The following is a 27,596-nucleotide window of genomic DNA, read 5'->3' as shown; positions in this document are numbered from 1 at the left end:
TGTCAGATACCCAAATTGTGCTTAAGGAAGGAGGCGACTGTGTCTGGCATTTTCCAGCACACGCGTGGCCATATCTAACCTAAAATGAGAGCCGGTGGGAGATGCCGGCGAGCAGAGGGAAGCGTGGCTGAGCCCAGCAGGTCCCCAGAGGTCAGATCTCTGTGTGTTTGTACCTCTCCCCTCCTCCCTTTTCTCTCCCCCTTTCCATGTGTATTTTGTCTCCTCCTCCTCCCGTGCGTGCCCATCTTTGCATCCCCGCTGTTCCCTCCCCTGCCCGGCATCCTCGCTCTGGGCCGGGCTCTCGCAGGGCCGGGCGCTCGGGGGGCTCCGTCCTTGCTCCCTGCCGATCCAAAGGGATCTCTGTGAGCCGGGCGAGCCTCTGCTGCTGCTGCTGCCGGGGCTGTGATGGCATAGCAACACAGCAGCCGGGGCGGTGGAGGAGGAGGAGGAGGAAGGCAGCGGTGCCGAGGCTCAGCATGCAGCCCTGCCCCAGGGGCTCCGCTGCTGATTCACAGCCAGCCCCGCTGCCCGCCCGGACCCGCCGCGCTCGCAAGGTAGGCCACGGCAAAACGCCCGTGTTCCTGCCTGGGCTGGGAAAAGGGACAATTCGGATGGATGGTTCAAACCGGGCAATGCCTCTTTGGGGTGTGCGGGTCCCTTGGCAGCAGCGCTGCCCGTGCATGTGCGGGTGAGGAAACTTGCGGAGAAGGAGAGAGGGGTGTCGGGGTGGGAGCAGGAGAGTGGCCCAGAGCATCTCCAGGAGGGACAGGCCGGGGAGCAGCTGGGGATGCGGATTCCCGAGGCGAGCAGCAGAGCCCGGTGTGCCCGGCTGCGATGCTTTGCTCATTGAAGGGTTATTTACCCCGGCAGTGTTTATTTACCCTGGGCAGGGTGTGTGGTGGCCTTCGAGCATCTTCCTGGCAGGATCAGGGCACCGAAACACTCCTGACGAGCATCAGCCCACAGTCCCAGCTCTGCCCTTCCCATTCAGCACCTTACGCGGTCCAGCCTTGCTCCTTTATGTGTCCGCCCTCCCCTCCCCCAGCTCCTTTCACTCATCCTTCCTCCTCCTCCTCCTCCCTCTCAAGGGCTGGTATTGCCACCACTGACCTTCCCCTGGCTGCAGGCAGCCCTGATTGCCTGAAGGAAGCCCAGGACCTTTCCTGCTCCCCAGGGCTCTGCCTCTCTCTCCCAGCCAGACAGGACAGCCTGGGCTGTGCTTTCTGGAGATTTGGTGCCACAGATTGTTCCAGGTGCCCAGTCCAGCGTGTTCCCTTCAGCCTTCCCTCCAGCACAGCATCACAGCTGTGGAGGGGCACTGGTGGAAGTGCCAGCATTGTATTTGTGGGGTTTCAGTGCTGAGATTGCCCATGTGCAGTGACAGGGGTGTGGAGCAATTATTCCCATACCCTTAAATGCCATGCTTTCTCTGGGAGAAACCAATGTCTGTTTGTATTTTGGGTTTTAGTGATGTAAAAAAAGTCTAGTCAGTTTTTGGTCAGTTTGTTTTCCTTGTGCCCTAATCCAAGGTCCCTCACACCTCTCCTGCTGCTCACCTCTTTGTTTTGGACCTGTGGGAGTTCTTGTTTGGTTATTCTCATTAATGGCCTTCCCTGCCTGACCAGAGTGCCCTTGTTGAGGAAGCTGTGTGAGGTCCCAGCCACCAGATTCAGCTGTGCTGGGGGTGTTTCCATTCTTCTGGAGGGGTTTCCATTCTCCTGGCATTCACATGTGTCTCTGGTGCCATCTCACACCCTCCCTGTGGGTGGAAGCTTGTCCCTGCTGCTGTGGGAGCTGTCCAGGCAGGATTCTGGAGGCAGCAGGGCCCTCTGGAAAGGAACTGGACCACAGTCTCCCTTTGCAGCAGTGTCCAGGAATGTGGAGTGCTGGGAGGGGAAGTGTTGGAGTGTTGCTGTGATGTGGTGCTGTGTTCAGGTCCTCTCTGAGATGGGATGAGGATCATGCCTCTGGATTAATGCCTGAGGCAGATCAATGCTCTCTAAACCTGGCCAGGACTGTAGCTGTGAATGGGGCTGCTCAGGTTGGAGTGGCTCTTCACAAAACCAAGCAAAGTGAGGCAGGGAAGGGATTAAATGAATCGGTTCAAACAAAAGTCCTGAGTTCTGGAGACATATGGTTATTTCTGAATATAGTCATGTTTCTAGAAGTACATTCAAGGTTTCCACTTTAGCCTGGGTGTCTGTGATAAAAGCATAACAGAGGAATTATAAGTCTCATGAAATAAGACATACTGACCAGAAAGAACTCAGTCTTCAAAAAACTCTAATTTTCATAGGTGTATGAAGATGAAACCAATCTTTTCAGGATTGAGCCAAAATTGCTCCATCCCATTTTCCTTTGCATAAGAATAAGGTCACTCTGCCACATCTCAAGTAGGGAAAGGAAATGTGACTCCATGGGGCACACAGCCTGGCCATTAAATCATGGCCTCAGAAGGCCAGAGAGCCTTGTGCTTTGGCAGGGAGTTTATTATAAGGACAACCTTGGGGGCAAGGCAGAGCATTCAGTTTGGAGAAGCAGGTGCCAGCTTTACAGTGAGAATGGGAAGCCAAGTGCCAAGGCAGCCAGGAGTCAGCAGCATTGCCTTGGCCATCAGAGCTGAGTGTGGGTGTGCTCTTCCCACTGCTGTTGATCAGTTACACAGCCTGGCAAATGGGTGATGTGCTTTTCACAATGCAGCAAAACTTGTTTGCTGCTTCCAGCAGCAGGGGAGGTTCAGGTGTTTAGAGGAGAAGGGCAAGGCTTGAGGCTTTTACTGGTTTAAATTGGGCTACAGGAGCCACATTTCTTAAGGAATGTGCAATTTTTATGCTCGGTGCAACCTTCTTTCAGTCATTAAGCAAGTGTTTCCCCCCTGTTCTGCTGTCCCTTTTGGGAGGTGGCTGCCTGCTCTTCTCCTGCTCCTTCTGTCTGTCAGGTCTAGCAGGCAGCAGCTCCTCTGTGTCCAGCCCAGCAGGGCTGTGGGCTCACAGCTGGCTCCTCTGCCTGCTCGAGTCATTATCTCAGTACTCTAAGCTGCTGAGAGAGGGGAAGAGTTCCTAGGAAAAGTGAGCTTTAGAGGGAGCAACTTAAAACCCAGCTGGGAGTCTGAAATGGCATGCAAAAGAAATGTAGGTTTTTCAGTCTTCCTGTAAAAAAATTCCCTAAGTTATTTTTGAGCCTAGAGAAGGGTAGTCAGTGTTGCATGACCATGTTGTGGGCATACACCCACACTCACCTGGTGAGGTGGGGACATCATCATCACCACAGTTTCCTAGTGCAAAGCCAACTGGGGAAATTTTTCAGTTTGAGGTTGTGTGTGTGTATTCTGTTGCTTAGGAAAATGGAGAGTGAGTGAGCCAGGGGAAAGGATGCTACTTCCTTATTTAGATAAGCACCTGTTTATCCATTGAATTAAAATAACATTTTGGTTATGAGCTCCAAGTCCAAGTGGCCATTTAAGAAAGGAGCTCATTAGGTGTGAGAGTCCCCCCTTGACCCACCCTCAGTGCATAACACATCTTGTGCTGCTTGCTCACCACCAGATAAACCAAGGTTTTATGTTACTTCTCATGCACAGGTGCTTAATTGAATCACCCTTCATTTTAATTAATAAAGGGGCCCTGGTTCTTTGGTGGAAGTGCAGTGTGAAGCCCAGCTTTGGCCTCTGGGATGTTTAACCCTCAGGTTATGGGGTTAGAAATGCTCCACATGTGGAAGATTGCTGCCAGTCCCTTTCAGGGTACATGGGAGCACATAACAGCCAGGAGAATGTTGGGCTGATTTTTGTGGGAGTGTGTTTGGGTATCTATTCTGGGTTTGTAAAGAGATGGAGATGAAGGGCCAGTGCTCTGTGTTGTTTTGACATTGATCCCACTGGGACAAAGGTTGCTTTTCTCTCACCAAACCTTGACCAGTGGGGTCTTGGGAAGTAGGTCATCTGGCCTGCGATCTCAGGCTTCAATTATTTACTTACAAGTGCAGAAAATAATTTTTTTTGCTGAAACAGGACGTGTTGTTTAGCTGTCGAGGGAGTCCTGCTGTCTGTCAGCCTGGGAATGCTGCCTTTGTTAGCATCTACATGGGAGCTGAGCTCTGAAATATCCACAAGCCTCCCACCTTTCCCCTGAAAGGACACCGAACATGCTGAGCTAAAATGTTATTACTTCTCTGTACAGTAAGTTAAACAACAACAAAGCCATTAACATTTCCAGCAGCAGGGAACATGTTTGTATTTCCACCCTCCTCATGGGATAGAGGCTGAGCTGAGCTGCCTTGCCTCAAGATGTTCCCATATTTTTTTCCTTATAGGCCAAGATCTGAAGTGGAAAGTTTCAGGGAAGAATGTTTAGGAGGAAATTAGGAATTCAAAGCATAAAACCTGTGATTGAGAGACCTCTTGATCTGGAAATTCAACATTACACTCTACTGCCTGTGGCAGGTTTCTAATCCTGGGGGATGTCTTATAGCCATGGAGGGTCAGCTGCAGTGTGAATTCCCTCACTGAACTGTGAATTCCCAAACTGTTTGGGGGAGTTTGGATATGGGCTTCTATCAGGAGGATTTTAAACAAATGCAGCAGAATTGGTGAATTCTGTGCACCACGTGCAGTGGTGGGAAGCTGTCACCTTCCTTTTGGCTGGGGTGGAGGAGAGGTGCTGAGGAGCTGGGACAGCCTCTCCAGGCAGCCAGGGGTGCTGCTGCAGCAGGTCTGGAAAGCAGAGAGGGCACAGAGATCCCTGGGTGGTGCAGAGTTGTGTGACAGAGCTGGAGCAGGACTGGCTGGGCAAAGGCTGTTCCAGCTGCCTTTGTCAGACTGCCTGGAAAGGGGGGAGTGGGACAGGCTCTCCAGTGCTGAATTTGTAACAAGTAGGAAGAGGAAAAAAAGGCAATTATTTTGGTTTTAGTACCTTTAATGCCCAAGCATTCATCTGTTGAAAAGTAACATCCAGATTTTTTGCTTTCTCATTTTTCAGCTAGAGGATCATCAAGGTCTCATCCTGGTAGTGGTTTGGGTACTGAAGTGTTTGGGAGCTCTCACACAGCACTGTGGAACATGCACTGCTTCATTTCTTAGGGTGCTCTGAGAGCAGAGGCAGATGTTGTGTGCTCTGCATGGGGGAGGATGCAGAACAGCCCCAGGTAAGGAGGTTGTACCTGATGCCTCTGATCTGACACCTTTGTGCCTGGAGTGGTTCCTCCAGCACAGACAGGTGACAGACACCAGTGGAAGGGGTTTCCCTCCCTGCTGTCTGCACTGTGTGACTGCAGTGCCCCAGTCCCTGCTCCATGGGGACTCTGCAGCTGCTTCTTGCAGTGCCCACCTGTGGAAATTCTCACCTGAGCCTTGATGCTTGTTCTGCTTGCACAGAAATGTGCCCAGGGGACCAAGCTCACTTTGTATCTGTTTGAACAGCCTGACCACGTTGTTCCCTGAGCCCACCGAAGGAGAATCTCTCAACTCATTAGAGGTTGGAGAAGGCTGTGGGGATGAGAGTTTTTATCTGCACTTCAATCTGGTTTGAATGATGTTGAACCTTGGCTGTTGTGTGCTGGGGCTCCAGCACCAGCCTAAAGCAGAGTGCAGAAAGTGAATGGTGGTGTGGGAGAGGCAAAGTGGATCACAGGTTTGGCTCTTGACAGGAGGAGGCATCAGGCAGCAGGAATTTAGCCAGGAAGCATCCACAAAATCTGCTCCACATGCTGCAGTGCCCAGCCCCAGAGCTGTATGAAGCACTGAGGTAGGAGTGCCAGAACTGGAGCTGTTTTGTGTGCCTCAGCAGAGAAGCAGAGCAGATCCAAGAGCATTTCTCCTTGCCTGGTTCCAGCAATAGCAGGGAATTTGGCAGGGGGTCCCATGGAGCTGCTGCCTTGCTTGCAGACGTGCCTCTCTGTCTGGTTGTCTCTCTCTCCCCTGAATGTGCTCCTTTGTGCTGCCTGCTGTGCAGCTCACTCAGTCCCACATTCTCTGGGTTCTCTACCTCTGGGCTTTGTGTTTGTTGCTGCAGAGTGCCAAAGGGCAGCTGAGGCACTGCCCTCACCCTGCTCTGGTGTTCCTGGCAGCGAGGTGATGCACAGGGCACGGCTGGGCAGTGCCCTTTGCTTGGCACTCAGCTTGTGCTGTGACTGCTGCCTTGGACAGGCTTTAGGTCCCTGTACCATCTGTGTCCTGATGGGCTCTGCCATCCCTGGAGGAGCACAAGGAGCCTCAGGAGTGCAGCAATGCCCGTCTTTATTTCCACGACGCTGGCAGGGAGCATGGACACCCTCCATGGATACCTGCAGGAGCAGGGTTCCCCACCCCTGTCTCAGAGTGCACTTGTGCATGCACAGCTGTCACTCAGCAAAATGCACTCAGAGCAGAGCTGCTGACCTGCCCAGCGCTGCTCCTGCTCTCTGTGCTGGTGGCAGGCACTGCCAGGGGCCAGGCTAAGAGCAGAGAGCCCAGGTGTGTGTGTGTGCTGTTGGGGGGCTGGCTGAACTCCTCTGGCCAGCACACACCTCTGCAGTTTCACTGCACTGTGGCACAGGAAAACCCAGGCCTCAGGATGGCAGCTACAGTGAGATATCACAGAACCTGTCTGCAAAATCCATGGATTTCCCTGTCCTGGGGAAGAGCTCAGGGGCATTCCTCTGTCAGAGGCTGTGAGGAAAAATAGCTTTCCACACACTGAGAATTGTATCTCAGCTAGAATGAGTGTCATTTAGAGGAACAGAGCCCAAATGGCACAAGCACTGGAGGAAAAGGAGGTGGTGCTACCTTCTGTCAGAAATCTTCTGTACCCTTGGGGCTGGGTGTGGTGAATTTGCACCAAGAGCTGCAGGGCTTTGAAGACCCTGGAATTTATAATGATTAATGTGGGTCTCACAATCCCCTGATAATCCCCTGCCTGCATGGGGGAAGGAGCAGGGAGGCACAGCCTGCAGTGTTCATTGGAGCTAATGGGCAGGAGAGGGAGAGGACGAGACCTTGGACTGTCAGCCTGCTGGAGAGCTCAGCACAGGCTGTTCTGCTGGAAAGGGAGAGCATTATAGCTGTAAAAATCACTCCGAGATTAAAAAAAAAATCACAGGATAATCTCTTAATGTGTGTAATTGAGGGCAGAGAGGCAGAGGAGGCTCAGGCAGGGCAGTGAGGCTGTGGAGGTGCCAGGGATGGGCAGCGTGCACAGGGCCAGGGGGGTTTCTCCTCAGCTGTGCAGTGCAGGATGTGCTGCCTGATCCTGCCCTGCCCCGCCAAGCAGGAGGGGTCCCCAGCTGTCCAGCTGAGCTGGTGTGAAGCAGCCAGCAGCCTTCTCCCATCAGCATCACTCATTGCCCTGCAAGCAGCCATGAGCTCTGTCTGCTGGAGCAGGTGATTTTCACCTTGTAAAAGTAGGAAAGCAGTCACCAAATCTTCTCTGAGCTCTATTTCTCATGGCTTTCCATAAAGCTGAGATGGTGCTGGCAATGAAATGAATCCTTGTTTTAGCTCATTTAGAGTCCGAACAGCAAAACCCAGCAGCATTGTGAGCAGAGGTCTCATTTCTGATCTATGGAATAGTCCAGGGGCCACTGCTAACTGGCTTTACAGGTCATGCAGTTCAAAAATGGGGATAATGAAGGCAATTTTGTAGCTCATAATGAGCAAAAACTCATAAAAAGCCAGCTCACAGTATGAGATACATGAAGCTGGGGCTCTAGGCAGTTTGCCTTCTGAATATAAAAGGAAAAAATATGTTTGAAAATGTTGTCTGTTATGGGGAAATGTCTGTTCTGTCTAAACATAAGTTGTTCTGGATTAAAAACCATACTGTACCACCTGCTAGGAGGAAAGTGAATGTTATCTCAACCACAACTAGAGCAATGGCCATGCTAGTGAGATCCTCTCTCCCTTTCTATAACCATGGGCATCTTGTACAGTTCAAGAAACCCAACCCTTTCTAAAAGTGCAGTGTAGTCTGTGGGACTCACTAACAGAAAATTGCATAACCAGGTGGAAGAAAAGAGTTGGATGCTTAGATGAAACTAGATTGTAGCACCAGGAGAAGTACATTAAATTAAAAATGCTTCCTTTAGTCTCCAGCTGCCGTGAAGGCAGCGCTGCGGGCAGCTGGGAGGGGGCTCAGCTCTGTGAGGAGGTGCAGGCTGACCCAGGCACTCTGCTGCTGCCTTTCAGGTGCTCCATGCCCGTGACCATCAGCTCTGATGCAGCCCCTGGTGATGCAGGAATGGCTCCATGTCCTCCCTCCGTGCCCTGAGTGGCCCCTCCCGGCCCAGGCGCAGCACAGCAGCCCTGCCCGCCCGCTCTCTCAGGTAAGAGCCGCCCCTGAGCCCTTCCCTGGCAGATTTGTGCACATCTTGCAGCTTTCTGGGGGGCAAAGCAGCCCCTCTGCCCTGGGGAAGGGGAGGCTGAAGCTCCAGCCCCCATCACTCCAGGAGGAGAGCGTGTGCTCTGCTCCAGCGCTGCTGCTGCAGAGTGTTCCCCAAAGCAGGGGAGGAGAGACCTGCAGAGCTGGACTCTGAGCTCTTCCACAATAAAGAATGAGAGGTTACTGTAAACACCTCTCATGTATTTGGTTGGGCTTTTTTTCTTTCCTGGAAACTTAGAAGAATGTCAGCTTTTGGTGAAAATGTAGCTTTTCTACTCTTTCTGGTTGCGGAGAAGAGATTGGAAATAAGCCCCTGGTGGGTTGTATTGATGCTGTAAGGCAGAGGAGGACTCTGACCTCTTACTAATCTAATTATCTCGAGGGACAGATCTTGGTGTCCCTCCTCCTCCACCAGGCTCCTCAGCAGAGGGGCAGGAAGGTCTCTGGGGACCCTGGTAAATGGCAGAGCAGATGGAAGGACAGAAAGGTGTGCTGGCAGCTGTCTGCAAAGTTGCCTGTGCTCTGCACTGGGCTGTCATGAGGTGCTTTAGCCCCTCTGCTGTGGGGAGAGGCTGCCTGGGCTCTGCCAGGCTGTGGATCCCTCTTTAGCCCTGGGTCCCAGGGTGCTCTCACCTGTCTGGGCACTGCCAAAGGTTCCCTTGGGCACTGGCAGGGTTCTCCCCAGGATAAACCAGGCCCCAGCTCTGCCTTTTCCTTTTTTGTTGTGTTCCAAGCATGAGAAGCAAGGGCTGAGCCTGAGGTCTCTCCCTGCTCTGGCTGACCATCAGCCTGGACCTGTTTGCCTCAGGGAGCTGGGGTGTGCAGGAGGGAGGCAGAGCTGTCTCTGGAGAGGCTCCAGCTGCAAGGATGAGGCAGGGGCAGGCTCTTGGTGGCTCAGTCAGGGGTTCTTGGCCCTGGGGTGGCTGCTACAGTGCTGCTGTGGGCCAGGAGTGGTTGATAGACAGCCTGGCAAATGAAGTGAGGAGGGAGAGGGATAGAACAGGATGAGCAGGGAAAAGCCTTCCTGACCTGCTGAGCAGGGATCAGAGCCCTGTGGGATTTGCTGGGAGGGATTTGCTGCACACAGCCCTTCCTCACTGAAGCCCCCTCCTGCAGTCTGGGAGCTGCTCTCCCATCTGTTGGACCTGAGGGGTGCTGGGGACAGGAGCTGGCTGTGCTGGTCCCACAGGCAGGGCAGCACCCTCTGGGAAGAGAGGGGGAGATACTGGGAGCTTTTCTTTCCCTCCCTGTAGGTGGAAGAGAGCACGATAAAAATTCTGGGCGTCAGGACTGTGGGGGACACAAGAAGCCAGCCCAGAACTTTTTGGCAAAAAGAAACTATTGGCACTTGGTCCAGGCTGGCATGAACATCTGCTGGTACCCAACACTGTGCTGGGGCATGTGGGGGACCACAAGGGCAGATCTCAAGAACCTATTCACCTTCTGGGTCACTGAGGCTTGATAGGATGATTTCCTGGATAAATCCCTTCCCTGGCAAACACCCTGTGTGCTCTGTGTGTGCTCCAGCATCAGAGCCAAGGTCTGTGCTGGGCATCCCCTTTGCGCTGCCCTCGCAGGGATGGCTATTCCAGTGACCCTGTATTGTAAATCAAAGGTGACTCCAACAAAGGGGAGAGAGAATGATGCATCTGACTCCATCATCAGAAGGCTAATTAATTACTTTATTATACTATACTATGTGCATTGTATCTAAACTGAATCTGCCCTGCACTCACTCTTGCTCACAACTGCCCAGAACTGCACTGATCTCTGATTCTCTGGTAACTGTCTTGTGACAGTCCCACACACACACACCTGGCCCTGATAGGCCAAGGGAACCAAACATCCTCACTTTGGGTAAACCATAACCATATTGTATTCTACCTTTGCACAACACAGGCACTGCAAGCGAGATAAGAATTGTGTTTTCCCTCTTCTCTGCTTGTCTCAGAGCCTCTCTCCGCTCAGAGGCCGTGTGAATAGCACAGCCCTGCACACACCTGCTGTCCCGTGGGGCTGTCCCCATGGGCACATCCCTGCCCTCCCCGTGCTGCAGGCCAGCCGCGGGGCTGGGGCAGGTTGGAGGCCGCTGGAATGTGCTGGACAAAGCTGGGATTGAGGCTGGCAGGGACGGCTGCCGCCCCCTGCGCATTCCTGGGGGGTCAGTGCACGGCCGTGCCGGCTCCGGGCCGGGCCGTGCCCGCTCCTGCCCCGGGCGCTGCGGGAGCGATGCCCGCTCCTCCAACGGAGCTGGGGCTGGGAGCAGCGAGGGGCACCGGCCACAGCCCGCGGGAGTCACAACATAGACCTGCGACAGGTGAGGGTCCGGGGCTCTGGGGAAGGGATGCTGAGGGGATGCTCAGAGGGAAAGTGTCGGAGTGATGGGGTAGCACAGTTGGGATGGACAGAGACAGAGATCTCTGCAGCCAGGGCTGGAACTTGTGGTTTATTGCAAAGGGCCTGGGTGCAGGGCTCTGCTGGGAGCTGCCAGCCACAGCTCAGAGCAGCAAAGAGAGAAGAGAGGGGGAGAGAGGATGAGAGGGTGAGAGAGTGAAAGGGGGTAAGTGAGTAAGAGGGGCAAGTAAGCAAAGTTCCCATTACAATACAATAAATCATCTTCTGTGTTGAATATTCTGATTTTCACTAACCAATCTAGTACAATATACAAATTCTATAGATTTACACACAGCTTATAAGAATCACTATATTACTATACTGTGTTACATTTTAAACCCTAAAAACTCCTCTTTGGGCCCCTTCTGCCAAGCTGGCAGGGTCTGCTCTGAGCCTTGGACCTGTCTGCAAGCAGAGAGTGTTGTTCCATCAAAAGGGGATTACCTTCAGCTGGCCATGCCATTGTTTTCCGGTTTGTTTTCCACTGTTTTCCAGTAACTGAGGTATCTCAAAGCTTGCTTTCATTTCAATCTTGTTTATAGTTTCCATATTCTCAAAATCTTTTGCCAGGCAATCACATTTATAAGGCTTTCCTGTTTCATCTTCCCCAATAGGAAAGCATTTATTTCTCTCTCTGCTGTCTTGCAGGGGGTTTGTCCAAGGGAAGCAGGTGTTCAGCACCTGCTCTCTGCTTGGTCTCTGCTACGTGATTGTCTACAAGGCTTGGGAGCTGCAGGCGTGGTGGGCTTTTAACTTGTGTAATAAGGCCAGGAGGGCTGGGTTGTCTGCAGAGCTATGCTGTGATGACACCCAGGTAGAGCTGATCCTTCCTTTGGAGTCCCCTGGGATAGAGGGGAGGGCTGGAGAGTTCCCTGGCACTGACCTAACTTCAGTGCCATGAGCACCTGCACATGCAGAGTATTGGTTTTTCTATGTGCAAGCAGCAGTTTTAGCTTCAGTGGATCATTATCCGTGGCCCCAAGAATCCTGTGAACTCTGTGGGTGATGGTTTTCTCTGTTTTCTTGGTGTTTCTGGAGTGGCAGGATGGGGAGGCAGAGAACAGCCTGTTGGATGTTTTTAGATGAATCAAACTTAGCACCAGTCTTGGCGATCGCTTGATTTTTCTCTGAGAACTGGTGTGGAGGGGGTATTTTTAGCTGTGCAGCCAAATTCCTTGTCTGGTTGTTTTCTCCTGCCTGTTGTTTCCCTCGGCTTGGCTGAATTGCTTCTCCAGACACCTCCACGAGCCCTTGGACAGCACAAGTGACAAGTATGTATGTACACATTCCCCTTGGAGGAGCTGCTGCTTTTCCCCCAAGGCAGCTGCCCTTATCTGGCCTGTTGTATGCTGTTTAGAAAGTACTAACACATTTAATTATGGTTGATTAAGCACCTGGGGATAATTATCTCAAGCGAGCTCTGATATCAAAGCAGCACTCGATCGAAATGCTGCCATTTCTCCAACACAGCTCATTGATGTCTCACTTATGGGAAAGTGTCCATGTGTTTTGCTTAACAAACTGTGGGTTTTGGAGAGAAAATCCCCTCTCACTCGCTGAGTCCTGTGTCAGGGGCTTTTGATGCTGTGTGCTGCTGTCACCAGTACGTGCAGAGAGTGTGTTGTGAGCAGGGGCATGATACAGTGCTGAGGGCTCAGGAGAGGATTCCAACAAGGATTTGTTGTCCAGGGATCAGAACCCAGTTTTTCCAGCTGGATGTGCCTCCCTTGCCTGGCTGCGTTGGGATTTGCTGTCTTCTCTCCATGGCCTTTTGCAGCACCCTTCCCACGGCTGCTCATTCTGGAGGGCTGCGGAGGAGAAGCAGCATCTGTGGAGGAGAAGTGGCTTCTCAGATTTGCCATGCAGGCAGGGAATATCCTGGAGCCTCTGTAGAAGAGCAGGTGGCAAGTGCCAGCACTGGGGATGGCATAGAGGATGTTGGCAGATCCTGGGAACAGCAGGATCAGCCTCCTCTCGAAGCACAGCAGCTCTGTGTAACATGGGTAAAAATCATCATTAGCCCTGCAGGCTCTGTGACACATAAGGACCAGCTCTGGCTTAACAGCTCTCAGCAAGATAAGCTCATTGCTGGATAGCTGAGGAGAACACGAGATGTGCAGTGAACCCTCCCTTCAGCCTTTGCTCTGAGTGCTGCTGGAGCTGCACTGTTACTGTAGGACATGAAAGAACAGAAGCTCACACTGCTGCTCTCAAGGTGAAGAAAAAAGGGGAGTTTATTTTTTGACTCCAACATTTATAGTTTTCCAAGAGTGACAGTGGATTGGAGGGTGACAGTGCCACCTCTCCAATGGCACTGGACAAACCAACAGTTTATCAACTTTCTCCTCCTCCATAAAGGAATGCAAAACAATGAGTTATTTACAGAAAGTGTGTGAGAAAGTTCACTACAAGAATGTCAACATCAGAAGGCTTAGAAAATCTTAAAGAAACAGGGTGACACTGGCACTGCATCCCAGGAGTTTCCTGGGAGCTGCTAACAGACCACCTAAGGAGCAGGGCAGCCCCTTGAGAGTCAAAAATCCAGTCAGGGTCAGGGCAGAGTGGGGTGGGTGTCCCCAGGCAAGTTCCCACAGCACCAGGCAGCAGTCTCTGGATGCAGTGTGGTTCTGTTTCTGCCCAGGTTGAAGCCTCCCAGGATGGTGCAGGACCCTCGTGTGTGACCCCCCGGGCTCCCAGCAGTGTTGCTGGGCCCCAGGCCCCTCTGGAGATGAATCTTTGCTGGAACGAGATCAAAAAAAAATCCCACAGCCTTCGGTAAGAGTTGTGCCTGCAGCGAGCCCCAGGCTGGCCTGGCCTCCCAGCCCTGCCTGCTGCTTCTGACTGTCAGGAGGCTTTTGAACCCTTTTGCTTGATGAGCCACATGAATTCACAGTGACCTTGGCTCAGCTCCCCCTCTGGTCCACAGGCTTTTGAACTCCTTTTGCTGGAAAGCATCTCCTCCATTTCTACCCATCCCAAGCTCTCCTCCCTCCCCTCCTTCCCTCCTGCTTTCTGCTGCTCTCTCTGTCCTCTGCCACCCCTGCAGCTGTCTCTTTTTGCCCCATGGCTTTGCCTGCACCTCCTCTGTGCCCATTCCTTCACTGGTAGCCCTCTTGCCTGCATGAGGGGAACATGCCTTCCAGACTGTCAGAGTTTGCAGCTCTAGCATGACAGAGAGCTTAACTGGGGCGTGTTAATTGTCTCCTGCCTTAATCCAAGGCTCCTGGAAGCTGCCCAGACATGTAAATGCCATTCCAAGCCCCCCTTGCTAGCCAGAGCAGTTCTGACCCACGGGCAAGCACAGAATGGCTGTCTTCTGCGCTGGGCTCCAGGGTGAGGAATGGCTCCAGGTCCTTGTCCCCAGTGCCTCCTGCCTCACCCCACCTGGCAGTGTAGGCTCTCTGCTGGCTGGAGGTCAGCACAGCCCCTGGCTAAGGTGTGCTGCCAGTCCCTGGGGATGTCCTGGAGGTCATGCACAGCCCATGCTGAGGTGTGCTGCCAGTCCCTGGTCATGCACAGCCCGTGCTAATGTGTGCTGCCAGACCCTGAGGTCAGCACCCGGCCATGGTGCTGTGCTTCCCCTCCTCAGGGAACGTGCTCCTCTCCTGTCTGTCTGTCTGTCTGTCTGACTGTCCTTGCTCCCCTGCCAGGGCTCGTCTGGAGGCCTTCTCTGACCACAGTGGGAAGCTGCAGGTGCCTCTGCAAGAGATCATAGACTGGCTGGGGCAGAAGGATGAGGAGCTGTCGGCGCAGCTGCCCCTGCGGGGCGATGTTCTCCTGGTGCAGCAGGAGAAGGAGACACACGCGGTGAGTTCTGCTCCTCCCTGCTCCTGCCCTGTGTGTGCACAGCCCTGCCTCTGTCGCTGCCATGCCACAGCCAGTCCCTGAGGGACTCCACCTCTGCTCTGAGGAAAGGCAGAGCCCAGCTGGTTTAGACAGCAAACCCACATTACAGCCTCGAGTCACCTGCAGCTGATGAGGGACCCTGTCCTCTGTAGTGGCTTCCCTGTGTCCTCCCTCTCACTGGCCTCTGCTTCTGGGATCCTGCAGCCTGGGAAAGCTGGTCTAGGGGCAATCCTGTGGCTGCAGGAACATGTTATCATCATACCTGAAACTGGGGTACACACCCAGGCAGATCAGAGTCTCCTGCTCCCAAGTTCACAGCATTTTCTTCTCACTGCCAGTGCCTGTTGGGCTTTAGTTGTTTTTACCTTGAAAACAAAATTAAGGTGTTTACTGCTGCTATCCCTCATCCTTGCTGGGTGCACAAACAGCCCATCAGCAGACAGCACTGGTGTGGGAGCTGCAGTGCAGGGGAGGAGAGGACATGCTAGACCAGCGTGCCTCTGACAGATGTGCTGCTGTGGGGCATCCTGCTGCTCCTCTCCTTGCTCCTGCAGCAGCTGGACCTGTTGCTGAGCAGCTGCTGGAAGGATTGTTAGCGTGGCCATGCTCTCACTGCATGAGTGAAGAGCATCTCCAAGCAGTGCCTCTGAAAGCACCATAAATAAAACAGCTCCTCTTGTGCAGCCCTGGCTCAACACACCATCCTGGGCTTGCTGCTCTGCCTCCCCACTCCAGGCCAAACCTCTGCAGGAGCCACCTTCTGCCAGGTGGTCATTCCTTCCCTGAACTGCAAAAATATTTCTCTTAGCACTGACTTCTCTCTGTGCCTCCAGGGAGGTTTGTGCCTTGGGGTGAATAAATCACTGCAGCATTTGGCAAGGGGGCAGCCAGGGCAGACCTTTCTGGCTCAGCCTGCTGTCTCATCTCTGTGCTCTGCTCTCCAGGCTTTCATGGAAGAAGTGAAGTCTCGGGGGCCATACATTTACTCTGTCCTGGAGTCAGCACAGGCTTTCCTTTCCCAGCACCCATTTGAGGAATTAGAAGAACCAACTTTGGAAAGCAAAGGTCTGTGGAGCTGCCCCCTTTTTGTTCTCTGGTTTCACAGCTCCTCCTGGGCTGGCCCGGAGAGGGTGGAGTGGATGGAGGTGGCTGTGGTGGCACAGAGCAGCACACCAGTGCTCTGCCCCACACCACAGTGCCCAGGCAGTGCCCAGTCCTTTGGCCAAGGGTCAGACTGGCACAGAGCAGCACACCAGTGCTCTGCCCCACACCACAGTGCCCAGGCTGTGCCCAGTCCTTTGGCCAAGGGTCAGACTGGCACAGAGCAGCCCACCAGTGCTCTGCCCCACATCACTGGCACAGAGCAGCACACCAGTGCTCTGCCCCACACCACCATGCGCAGGCTGTGCCCAGTCCTTTGGCCAAGGGTCAGACTGGCACAGAGCAGCCCACCAGTGCTCTGCCCCACATCACTGGCACGGAGCAGCACACCAGTGCTCTGCCCCACACCACCATGCGCAGGCTGTGCCCAGTCCTTTGGCCAAGGGTCAGACTGGCACAGAGCAGTGTTGCTGTCCCAGGAAAAGGCAGAGGCTCCTGGTGCAGTCCATGATGGGGGCACCTCATGAGGCAGCACCAGATGTGCTCTGGGGTAGGTTTTTAAAAGGCAGCACAGCCTGTGAGGATAGAGAGGAGGAGCTGGTGCAGAGATGGATACTATGGATACTACTATTACTTGTTTTCCTTCCCTTTGCCCAGTTTTCCCTCGATTATTTTATCTCCAATTTCCCTGTCCTCCCTCCACCCCTTGCCCCTCTCTCCCCTGGGCTGGGCTCTCATTTTTGCTCCCTCTGTCCTGCCAGATGTGTCTCCACGGCACCGCATCCAGAACATCAGCCGCTTTGTGTGGAAGCAGGCCAACGTGGCCAGCGAGCTCTGGGAGAAGCTCACAGCCCGCTGCGTGGACCAGCACCGCCACATCGAGCGCACCCTGGAGCAGCTGCTGGAGATCAAAGGGGCCATGGAGGAGCTCAGCACCACCCTGGACCAGGCTGAGAGCGTGCGGGACACCTGGGAGCCCATCGGGGACCTCTTCATCGACTCCTTGCCTGAGCACATCCAGTCCACCAAGGTACTCCTGGCTCTGGGGAGGCACCAGCCTTGGCAGAGCTGCTCCATGCACTGCTCAGTCCAGGGCAGCCTCATCACCTGGGATCCCGGGGCCAAGGGCTCCTTCCCACAGCCCCCCTGCTTTGTGAGGGGGGTTTGGCCAGCAGTGCCCTGAGCACCTTGTCATGGCACAGACCTTACACAGGCACAGTGGCACAGCATAGTTGAGTCATTGTCCCCTTTTCATTTATCAGGAGGGATCTTCAGCCCCCCATTTCACTTATCAGGAGTAATCTGCAGCCTCCCATTTCACTTATCAGGAGTAATCTGCAGCCCCCATTTCATTTATCAGGAGTAATCTGCAGCCCCCTCATTTCATTTATCAGGAGTAATCCGCAGCGCCCCATTTAATTTATAAGGAGTTAATCTGCAGCCCCCATTGAATTTATCAGGAGTAATCTTCAGCCCTCCATTTAATTTATCAGGAGTAATCTGCAGCTCCCCATTTCATTTATCAGGAGTAATCTGCAGCCCCCATTTTGTTTATCATTAAATTTAATTTAATCATTAAATATAATTCAATTTATCAGGAGTAATTTGCAACCTAGTTAGTGGCAGATTGGGTTGGGTATTTTTTCCCCTGCTGAGATACCCTGTGGCAGGGTTGGTCAGCAGTGCCTTAGCAGTCCCTAGCCCACCCTAGCTTGCAGCAAAGGAATCAGATCCAAGTCCTGGCTGCTCACCTGCTTCTTTTCCTTCTTCCCCTGCTCTGTGTCCCCATCCCCGCTGCACTCCAGCTGTTCAAAGAGGAGCTGTCCCCCATGAAGGATGGGGTGAAGGTGGTCAATGACCTTGCACACCAGCTGGCCATCTCAGATGTGCACCTGTGCATGGAGAGCTCCCGCACCCTGGAGCAGATCAACACCCGCTGGAAGCAGCTGCAGGTGGGAGGGAGTCAGGGGCAAGCACTGCAAATAAACCATGGGCAGGAGGGTGCTGGGAAGGGCTCCCACTGCTGACATCCTTCAAGGAGGATAAAGTAAGGTTTGGCACAGCAGGATGTTATAGCTGGTGCTCCTGGGAGAGAAGAGCATCAGTTCAGGGTGAGGAAAGAGTCTGGTGAATCTGCAGAGGTCTTGGTCAGGAGAAGGCAGTGTGAGGAACAAAGGGAGAATCAGGATGTGTTGGTGGAGAGGGTCAGTACCTGCTGTGACTGCTTTGATGTCTGTGAGAGAATGGATGTAGGTGAGCTGGAGATGTGGCTGGGCTGCCTCAGCCTGTGGGAGGAGGTGTAGAGGGTTTAGCAGGCTGGAGCAGGACACAAACACCAAGATAGGAGAGGAAGGAAGGGCATCTGTGTGCTGGAGCATGTCTGAGTCCACCCACAAACCTTCCTGAACGGGTCATCAATCCAAAATGCCTGTTGGACTGGCTGTGAGCTATTTTTCAACTCTCCAGGCCTCCATAAATGAACGGCTGAAGCAGCTCCAAGATGCCCACCGGGACTTTGGACCAGGCTCCCAGCACTTCCTCTCCTGTACGTGAGTGATCCCCTGGCTTCTGCCACGAGGCTGCCTCTGCACAGCAGCCTGGGCTGTGGCACAGCAAAACAGGGTGCAAGGTCCTGTTGCTGAGCCCAGAGCCATGCACGGGGCTGGAGATGTCCCCAGGCTGGTGTTTGGTGCATGGGAGCTGAAGCAGGGGGCATCTCCAAAGCTGCCATTGGTCTCACCTTGTGGGACCAAGGCAGGAGGCATCTCCAAAGCTGGCATTGTGCTGTCCCACCTTGTGGGACCAAGGCAGGAGGCATCTCCACAGCTGGCATTGTGCTGTCTCACCCTGTGGGACTGAAGGTGGTTCTGACTGTGGTTTCCCTTCAAAGCACAGAGCTGTGGCACTCACAGCAGCTCCCAGGGGACACAGGGACTGTGTCAGCCTCAGAGCAAGACAACAGATGGCAGGAAAAGGCAGTGCCTCATATCCCCTGTTGGTGATTTGGAGGCTGAAAATGTGCCTTTTCAGGAGGTTTTCATTCATCTGGTGAGGCAGAGGGATGCTGTTTTTACAGATCAGAGCTGTTGGCTGACAGCTCTCAGGCCTGCCAAGGCTGGGCAGCAGGTTGTGCTCCAGAGCCTGGGCTCCATCCTTGGGAATGCTGAGCCCTGCAGGGTCTCTGGATGTCAGTGGGATTCACTGGCCTGTGCTTCTCGGCAGACTGCACACACCTATCTAAAAGGAAGAGTGACTTTTCCAGCTGCTGGAATTGATACGTTACCTGTGAAAAAGGAAAATGTCCAAGGGTCATGCCATGGCTTCCATCCTCTGTATAACACAGGGCGGCAGGCAGCTGGTAGGGGATGGATCCTCATCTTCCCAAGACACTGCAGCTGGCACACAGAGCAGGAACAAAAGGAACAACAGATGCTTTGGGTGTCTGAGCCTGGTCATAACAGGCAGTGCTGTGTCTGTGTGCCCAAATCCCATCTGCTATGAGCCCTGCCCAGTGGTCACCACAAGGTTGCCTTGGGCATCATCAAAAACATCAGGAAATGTCTCTTCCTGAGTTCTGAGCTCAGCCAGATACAAAGCCCCTGGCTCGAGAGGCGAGATGTCTCTAACAAGACCAGCAGTTGTGACTTTTTTATAGGTATCATCCCCCTGCCTGCACCAACACCTGCAGCTGGTGATTTGGGGGTGTGCAGCCTTTTCAGAGGCACCCACCTGCTGGCACAGTCCTGCTGTGCCAGGGCTGGCAGCAGAAGTACCAGCAGCTTAGAGGAGCACTTGGTGTTGATCTGACAGGTGTTTCTCTCCTTGCAGCCTCTGTCCAGGTGCCCTGGGAGCGAGCCATTTCCCCCAACAAAGTGCCATACTACATCAAGTGAGTGTTCCCTGCCACAGCCCGGGGCCTCCTCTGGCCTGGAGGGATCAGGAACTGGGCAATGAGGAGAGGGGGGCAGAACTCACCTCCAGTGAGGCAGGGCTTCCTCAGCCTGGCAGATCCAGGCTTTCCCTGCCTGCTGGGATGCCCAGGATGAGGGGAAGCCCCAGCTGGAGGGAGAGGGGGCTGGCAGCAAGTGGGGATACCCTGCTGTGGGCATCCTTCCTGCTGCTGTGCTGGGGAGTGTGCTCAGGGGGATGCAGCAGTGTCTGCAGACCTGAAACACTTGCTCCCAGCACTGGCCAGGTCCTTTTTTTAATCTCTCACTGCACCTTTTGGTTACCACATTGACTCTTGGTCTCCATCTATTCTGCTTCCAGCCACCAGGCCCAGACGACGTGCTGGGACCACCCAAAGATGACAGAGTTGTACCAGACGCTGGGTAAGGAGGCTGTCCCAGAACTCTTTGTGCAGTATTTGCCTTTTTTGCAGCGTGGGGTGCATGTGAGATCCCCCCAGGCCACCTGCTCCCCCCTGTGCCACAGGGTCCCCCAAAGCCGTGGGGTGTGACCCCTGCCAGGCTCTGCTCCTCACTGTCCTGCACGTGCTCTGCTGGGCTCTGAGAGCTGCAGCTGCTGCTTCCTGCCCTGGGGATGAGGGTGTTGTGGTTTAATTCTTGTTTTCCTGTGTGTCTGCAGCGGATTTGAACAACATCAAGTTCTCGGCGTACCGCACGGCCATGAAGCTGCGGCGGGTGCAGAAAGCCCTGAGACGTGAGTGTGGGAAGGGCTCCCCTCCTGCTGCCTCTCCCTTGGTGAAGGTTTAAACTAACACAGGCTTTTATCAGCACATCAAAGGCAGGAGGCACCAGGGGATGGGCAACTGAGGGGAGAATCCAGGGAGATGAGCCTGGGAAGCTGAGCAAATGCACCGCGTCTGTGTCAGCGCCTTTCGTACAGCTTGGGGTGGAGATGACCCAAGGGCAGGTGCTGTCCAAAGGGATGTGAGAACAAAGTGCTCCAGCTCAGGGTTACAAAGCTGTGGGATCAGGCAGGAGCTCACCAAGCAGCTCCAAAGGAGCATGGAGGAGGTGTGGGTGTAACTGAGAGATGAAACCAGCCTCACTGGCAGGGACAGAGAGGGCTGCACTGCTGAAAGAGGAGGAAGAGAGCCAATAAACCTGACTTCTGCACTCTTGGTGAAACTGGAGGATTCATAGCCAGGTGAACATGATACAACAGGAGCTCAAACATCTCTCCAAGAGGCAGCTGCTCCCTGGAAACTGCTGAGGAGTTTCTGGTGGAACTGGCAAGCAGGCAGGTGGGAATCTGATAGATGCAGCATCCTTGGCTGCTCAGAACTTTTGATAAAGCCTCACCTAAGGCTCTGTCAAAATTAAGCAGCAGCAGTCTGGGGGAAATAATCCCCCTGAATTAATTGTTCGTGAAGGGGAGCAGCAGTGGGGCCAGGCAGACCTGTGCTCCTTGACATCCTGTGAGAGGGCTGGAGGGAGGCAGTGAGTCAGGGCAAGAGGAGTTTGGGTTCTCAAGGGAGTCAAACCCTGGCTGTGGAGTATTCTCATAACACTGTGGTGATCAGGCTGTCCTGTACCCAGGGACATTCAAGGATGATGTAATGCAAATGGAAGAAAGCTTTTGCCACCCTGTTAAGGTGTCCATGCAGCAGCAGGCAAGGTGTGGAGAGGAAACAAGGATGAACAGCAAAGGAGAACTCTCCTGTGTGCTGCTTGTGCTTCCTTGGTTTTGCATCTCACGTGCTGCACGGTCGCCTTCTTTCCATTCCAGAAGTGACTTGAATAAGTGCTCTTTATCAAGATATACTTGAGAAAAGGGCAGGGAGATTGCCAAGGCAGCTTTCCCATCACGAGAAGTTTGGTGGAGTGGCTGTGAAGGAAAGAGGCAGTGAGGGATGGATCAGAGCCATATGCAGTCGTGGGCAGTGTGGACACAAGGGTGGGCAGGAGTGATACTCCCTGGCATGGAAACTGGGGCTTCCCAGTGCGAGTGTAGCAGCTTTGACAGGAGAAGGGAGGGTTTATCCACAGAGTGAACTTACAGTGTGGAAAAGGCACACAGTTCTCTGGGTACAGTGAATATAAAAAGGTCTCAAAGATGGAAAGACTTTCAGGAAAGAAGTATTGCTGGCTGCTAACACAGTAGCATGTATAACCTGCAGCCATAGAAATCTGAAAGCAGGGCAGCCAGGGCAGCTCACACTGTCCTAGCCCTGTTTTAGGTTTGTGCCTTAATTCCCTCACCCTGTCAGAGCTGGAGACAGGACTGATCCATCTCTGGACAGTTGCTTGTAGGGTCTGTATGGGTCTGTGCCCCTTCTCTCCCCCACACCAGCCCCACAGGGACCTGGCCCATGCAGAGAGGCCAGCACTGGGCTCTGCACAGAGCCTTCCATGGGGGGCATTTTCATGGCCATGGCTGGACACAGAAATGAGGAGGGAAGGTCACAAAGAATGGTGGCTCAAGGTGGAGATGTGGTATTTTGGGATGAGTTTACAGGCAGGAGAGAAATTCTAGGAGCTGCCCCATCCTTACCAGCATCTTTCCCAACACAGTGGGACCAACACTGCCCCAGGTTAGGGCAGGACAGCATCTCTCCCATTTCCCCTCTTTCCCTCTGTTCCCTCTGTGCTCTCTGTGCAGTGGACATGGTCACCTTGGGCACGGCTTTGGAAATCTTCAACGAGCACGACCTACAGCCCAGCGAGCGGGCGATGGACGTGGTGGAGGTGATCCACTGCCTCACCGCGCTCTACGAGCGCCTGGAGGAGGAGCGCGGCATCCTGGTCAACGTGCCCCTCTGCGTGGACATGAGCCTCAACTGGCTGCTCAATGTCTTTGACAGGTACCTCTCCCTCCCCCTGAGCTGCCGGGCCTGGGAGGAAACCCCTGTGTGGCATTTAAAAATCCCTTTGCTCAGGATTTTTCTCCTGGGAAGCTGAGAAGCCTTAGAGAAAAAAGAAAACCATATTATCTCATTTGCTTCTCCTGTGTTTTGCTCCTGTGGAATGTGTTTGGAGAGTAGGTCCCTCCATGTCCCCTGAGCTGTGGGGCTGCCAAGCCTAGGAGGAAACCCCTGTGTGGCATTTACAGTCTCTGAAAAATCCCTTTGCTCAAGATTTTTCTCCTGGGAAGCTGCAAAGCCTCAGAGAAAATAGAAATCAGTTATTATCTCATTTGCTTCTCCTGTGTTTTGCTTTTGGAGATTGTTTAGCCACAGGGGATTGTTTCATTGGTTTCTGGTGTGAGTTGTTTTCACTCATTGGCAAATCAGTGCCAAGCTGTGTCAGGACTCTGGAGAGAGTCACGAGTTTTCATTATTAGCTTTGTAGCATTCTGTAAGTATTTTCTGTATTCTTTAGTGTGGTATAGTATTCTTTAACACAATATAGTATCATAAAATAATAAATTAGCCTTCTGAGAGCATGGAGTCAGATGCATCATTCCTCCCTGCAAATACAATACCCCCGTGCTGCTCTTCCAGCTGGCAGTGGGGGAGGCTGCCTGGTGTGTGCTTGCCTTGATGACCCCCCCCCCCCCGACAAAAAGCCCCACTCTGGAGCATTTGCAGAGCTGTGCAATCTCTCGTCCTGCAGTGGCCGCAGCGGGAAGATGAGGGCTCTCTCCTTCAAGACGGGCATCGCGTGTCTGTGCGGGACAGAGGTCAAGGAGAAGTTCCAGTGTGAGTCCCTTGTCTGCCTCCCCTTGAACCTGCTGTGAATTCACCTCGGGAAGACAGGAGTGGTTTTGTTTCCTGGCTCAGACCTTCCTTGCCCAGGAAGAGCAAGGAAACAGCTTTCCTGCAGTGACTAAGCTGCTTGCATCACCACCTCTCCCTCCCTCCCTCCCTAGGCCTACCCACTGAAATTAGGAGGTGTTGTTGTGCACTGCCTGGTGCTGCAGTGATCTTGCTTGCATGGCACTGTGAGGAGCAGTGCAGAGAAGGCACACAGGAAAGTTATCCAGTGCTCTCCAGAAGGAAAATACCAGGGGGTGCATGGCTGGGGGGAAGTAGATTTCAGGCAAATTGCTTTCCTCACTGCATTTTAACCATGGAATATTGTGGAGAGGAACCTTGTGCAGCGTAGGGAGCACCAAGGGGTTAAATGAAGGGATTAGGCTGATTCATAGAGGACAGGATGTCTGGGGCTGTTTAATAAGATGATGTATGTCTGAAGAAGACACTAAACTGGTTATTAGGAGCTAGAAGGACACTGATAAAAGTTATTTAATCATAGCTCAGGTTTTTCCTCCTATTTGAGCTCTGTGCTGGGGGTGGGCAGTGGGTCCCTGGTGTCCCCACACCCTGCTCCCCATGCCTGCTGGGCTCTCAGCTGTGTGTGTGTCCCCACAGATCTCTTCAGCCAGGTGGCCAACGCCGGGGGCCTGTGTGACCAGCGGCACCTCGGGGTCCTGCTCCATGAGGCCATCCAGGTCCCTCGCCAGCTGGGGGAGGTGGCAGCGTTTGGGGGCAGCAATGTGGAGCCCAGCATCCGCAGCTGCTTCCGCTTTGTGAGTGTGGGGTGATGGCCCTGGCCCTGTCTGTGCTGGGGACAGGCTCCCGAAGCGACAGGGGACCTGCACCCCATGGCAGCCAGGCCCCAGCTCTGAGCAGCCCCTTGCTCTCCCTCCCCAGAGCAATGGGAAGTCTGCCATTGAGGTGTCCCAGTTCCTGGAGTGGGCCAACCTGGAGCCCCAGTCCATGGTGTGGCTGGCGGTGCTGCACCGGGTCACCATGGCCGAGCAGGTGAAGCACCAGACTAAGTGCTCTGTGTGCCGCCAGTGCCCCATCAAGGGCTTCAGGTAAGGGCTGTGACACGGGACCCTGGCCCCAGGGACAGAGCTGAGCTGCTCTGGGCTCTTGGGACAGCTGGGACTCTGCAGCCAGCACTGTTCCTGGCAGGGCAGAGCAGGTGCCAGCTGAGGGGAAGGAGCAGAGTGCTTTCCTGGGGGCTTCAGCCATCAGCACTGTGGGTTCACTGGGGTGTTAGAGCAACTCAGGCCACCTCTGTCCCCTCCCACTGACCTCTTATTGGGCTTTAAACACGTGTTTTGATGACTTCCAGTGGTTCCCTATGGCCTCTTGACCTCTGCAGGTATCGGAGCCTGAAGCAGTTCAATGTGGATATCTGCCAGACCTGCTTCCTCACGGGGCGAGCCAGCAAGGGCAACAAGCTGCACTACCCCATCATGGAGTACTACACCCCAGTAAGGAGCTGGGCTGGGCTGGGAGGGCCCTGGCACAGAGCAGGGCAGCAGCCTTGTGATGTTTGGGCTGGTGCAGCCCCACAAGTGATCCCTTGCCTGTGTCCCTGCTGTTCTGGGGCTCGTGGTGAGCAGGATGCATGGCCCCAGTGCCCAGCTTGGCCTGTGCCAGGCCCCATGATGGGCTCACAGAGCTGCTGTGTGCCCTCCTTGCTTCTTCCTCAGTTTTATCTGCCTCTTCCCCCCGCATGGAGCTCATGCCCAGCCTGGGGTGTTATCTTATTGTGGGTGCTGAGCTGTGGTCCCCCCCTTTCCATTAAGCAGGCACCTGTGTCACATTTGTGTCTCTGCAGACCACATCCAGTGAGAACATGAGGGACTTTGCCACGACACTGAAGAACAAGTTCAGGTCCAAGCAGTACTTCAGCAAGCACCCCCAGAGGGGTTACCTGCCCGTGCAGTCTGTGCTCGAGGCTGACTGCTCTGAGACGTGAGTTGCTGGGCCCTGGATTTTGTCTCTAGGCCCAGAATGAGCCATGGCTTCTGTGGATGGAAGGAGCATCTCAGGTCACACAGGGCTCCTGGGGGAGGGCTGGAGGAGCACTTGCTCTGGGGGTGATCTGCCACCTTGTTCTTGGAGGGACAGGGATTTCAGTCTCTGTCCAGCCCATCCCCGGCTCCTCTCAGCCAGGAGGCTCAGTCTGTGCCAAGCCTGCTGACCAGTGTGCCTCTCTTGCAGCCCAGCCTCCTCCCCAATGTTACCCCACGCTGACACCCACTCCAGGATCGAGCACTTTGCCAGCAGGTACCTCAGGGCTCTGCTGTCCTGCTGGGGCACAGGGCATGGCCCTGATGGGTGTGGGGGGGCTGTGGGGCACACAGATGGTCACAGACCCCTCCACCTGCCCCTGCACAGCCAGGCAGACCTGCCTGGGACATGGCTGGGGCAGCACAGACCATGCATTTGACAGCAGAATGCAGCAGCCTCCATGTGCTGTCCTGCTCTGCCCAGGATGCGCTGCTGGATGGGCTCTCCCTTGGTTGTTCTGCTCTGTGTCCTCACCAGAGCTGTTTGCCAGCTTCCCACTGCTGCTGCCCTGTGGTTTGTGGTGCCTCTGCCCTTGCTGTGGGGACCCAGGGGGTACAGGGAGCCTGTACTTGTAGCTCAGCTCCTGGGCTGGAGCTGGAATTCCTACATCCCTTTCCTTTGCTTGTGAGGGTGGAGGCTGAGCCAACTGCACAGCAGCAGCTCTTTATTCTAGAGACTTACAGCCAGGGAAGCAGTGTATTTTGGTTTCTAAAAAGGAAAAACTCTCCAGAGCCTGTGCAGAAGGACAGATTGGTGCAGGCCAGGTGGGAGACCCTGCAGAGAGGGTCTGCAAGCAGCTGAGCAGACATTTAGGATGTCTCTGACCATATCTCAACCTTTTTCACTTCCCTCCAGGCTTGCAGAGATGGAAAGCCAGAACTGTTCATTCTTCAGTGACAGCCTGTCCCCTGATGACAGCCTGTGAGTTCTCCTTTCCCTTCTCCTCACCTCCTGATGGGTCAGGGCTCCTGTGGCTCTGTCCATGCCTAGCCAGGGAACAGAAATGCTTTCCTTCCCAGTCCCATTGAGTGAGAGGCTCTTGGGCACCCCTGTTACTATGATCTTTTCTGAAAAATCTCTTTGCTGGGATTCCTTCTCCTAGGAAGAGGAGAAGTCTCAATTTTTTTAAAGTTTTGTTGCTTTGGAATGTGGTTTGGAGACTGTTTATCTAAACATGTGAATTGTTTTTAATTAATGACTAATCACGGTCTAGCTGTGTTGGACTCTGAGGAGTCAGTCATGAGCTTTCATTATAATTTTTGCTAAGCCTTCTGATGTATTCTTTTCTCTATTTCTTTGGTATAGTTTTAGTATAGCATTCTTTTAATAATATAGAATAGAATAGAATAGAATAGAATAGAATAGAATATCAGCCTTCTGAGAACATGGAGTCAAATTCACATCTCTCACCTCGTCCTGGGGACCCTCACAAACACCACATTCCCCCAACAACAAACATCAGGGGTGCTGGGCCCCTTCTGAGCTCTGGGCCTGGAGCAGCCAGGAGCTCTCCTGTGAAGCTGCCTCCCTCCATACTGTCCTTCCCCAGGGGCACACAAATCCATGGTTTTCCTAATGAGGTGTTTCTCCCCTGCTGGAACAGGGATGAGGACCAGTACCTGCTGCGCCACTCCAGCCCCATCACGGACAGGGAGCCTGGGGGCAGCCAGCAGGGCCCAGCAGGCCTCAACATGGATGACAAGGGAGAGCTGGAGAGAGTCCTGGCCCACCTGGAGGATGAGAACAGGTACAGACATGGGCAGCTCTGAAGGTGGGGGTTATGGCCTGGGAGGGGGGAAGGGGCTGGGGAGGCCTTGCAGAGCTCAGAGTGGAGGCAGGGGATGCTGCTGGGGCTGGAGCTGGGGATTGCAGGTGCTGAGAGGGCTAAGCACTAAAACTCAGTGAGGCTGTGCTCTCTCTGTTCCCCAAATACATCCAGAGAACCTGCTCCCTCCTGAACCCCAAATGAGTTCAAGTGAGCCCAGGGCACTCTGCCTTTCTTGTCCCTGAGCCCCTCATGAGCAGTGGTGCTGCTGTTGTGGATCAGGGTGAGGCTCCAGGCAGGGCACACCAGCTCAGGAGGAGGTGATGCTTTCCCTGCCCTTGTTTTCAGCCTCTTGGGATGTGTTTGCACATCTGTGAACCCCTGTGTGGGGTAGAACCACTCACAGGCCACCCTGCAGTGC

At 53.9% G+C, this 27,596-nt stretch overlaps 1 protein-coding gene across 1 annotated transcript in view; it reads left to right on the top strand.

Moving 5' to 3' along the window:
- Nucleotides 1-259: 259 nt before the first annotated feature.
- DRP2 (dystrophin related protein 2) overlaps nt 260-27,596 on the top strand; it is a 30,082-nt gene continuing 2,745 nt past the window's right edge. Inside the window, exons 1-20 of the mRNA XM_054289632.1 lie at nt 260-554; nt 8,159-8,295; nt 13,387-13,520; nt 14,396-14,552; nt 15,536-15,656; nt 16,454-16,722; nt 17,498-17,644; nt 18,159-18,237; nt 19,521-19,581; nt 19,962-20,023; nt 20,280-20,354; nt 22,260-22,461; nt 23,213-23,298; nt 23,971-24,128; nt 24,253-24,419; nt 24,713-24,824; nt 25,175-25,311; nt 25,561-25,626; nt 26,266-26,331; nt 27,014-27,157. Coding sequence (XP_054145607.1) covers nt 8,188-8,295; nt 13,387-13,520; nt 14,396-14,552; nt 15,536-15,656; nt 16,454-16,722; nt 17,498-17,644; nt 18,159-18,237; nt 19,521-19,581; nt 19,962-20,023; nt 20,280-20,354; nt 22,260-22,461; nt 23,213-23,298; nt 23,971-24,128; nt 24,253-24,419; nt 24,713-24,824; nt 25,175-25,311; nt 25,561-25,626; nt 26,266-26,331; nt 27,014-27,157 — 2,351 coding nt within the window. The 5' untranslated portion in view covers nt 260-554; nt 8,159-8,187. The remainder of the gene's footprint in view (nt 555-8,158; nt 8,296-13,386; nt 13,521-14,395; nt 14,553-15,535; nt 15,657-16,453; nt 16,723-17,497; nt 17,645-18,158; nt 18,238-19,520; nt 19,582-19,961; nt 20,024-20,279; nt 20,355-22,259; nt 22,462-23,212; nt 23,299-23,970; nt 24,129-24,252; nt 24,420-24,712; nt 24,825-25,174; nt 25,312-25,560; nt 25,627-26,265; nt 26,332-27,013; nt 27,158-27,596) is intronic.

This window comes from Melozone crissalis, unplaced genomic scaffold, assembly GCF_028551555.1.
Source record: "Melozone crissalis strain CALT ecotype California unplaced genomic scaffold, PUWL_Pcris_2 ptg000068l_1, whole genome shotgun sequence".
In the NCBI taxonomy this organism is placed as follows: domain Eukaryota; kingdom Metazoa; phylum Chordata; class Aves; order Passeriformes; family Passerellidae; genus Melozone; species Melozone crissalis.
The sequence above is the reverse complement of the archived record's forward strand: the minus strand, read 5'-3'. Positions and strand labels throughout refer to the sequence as shown.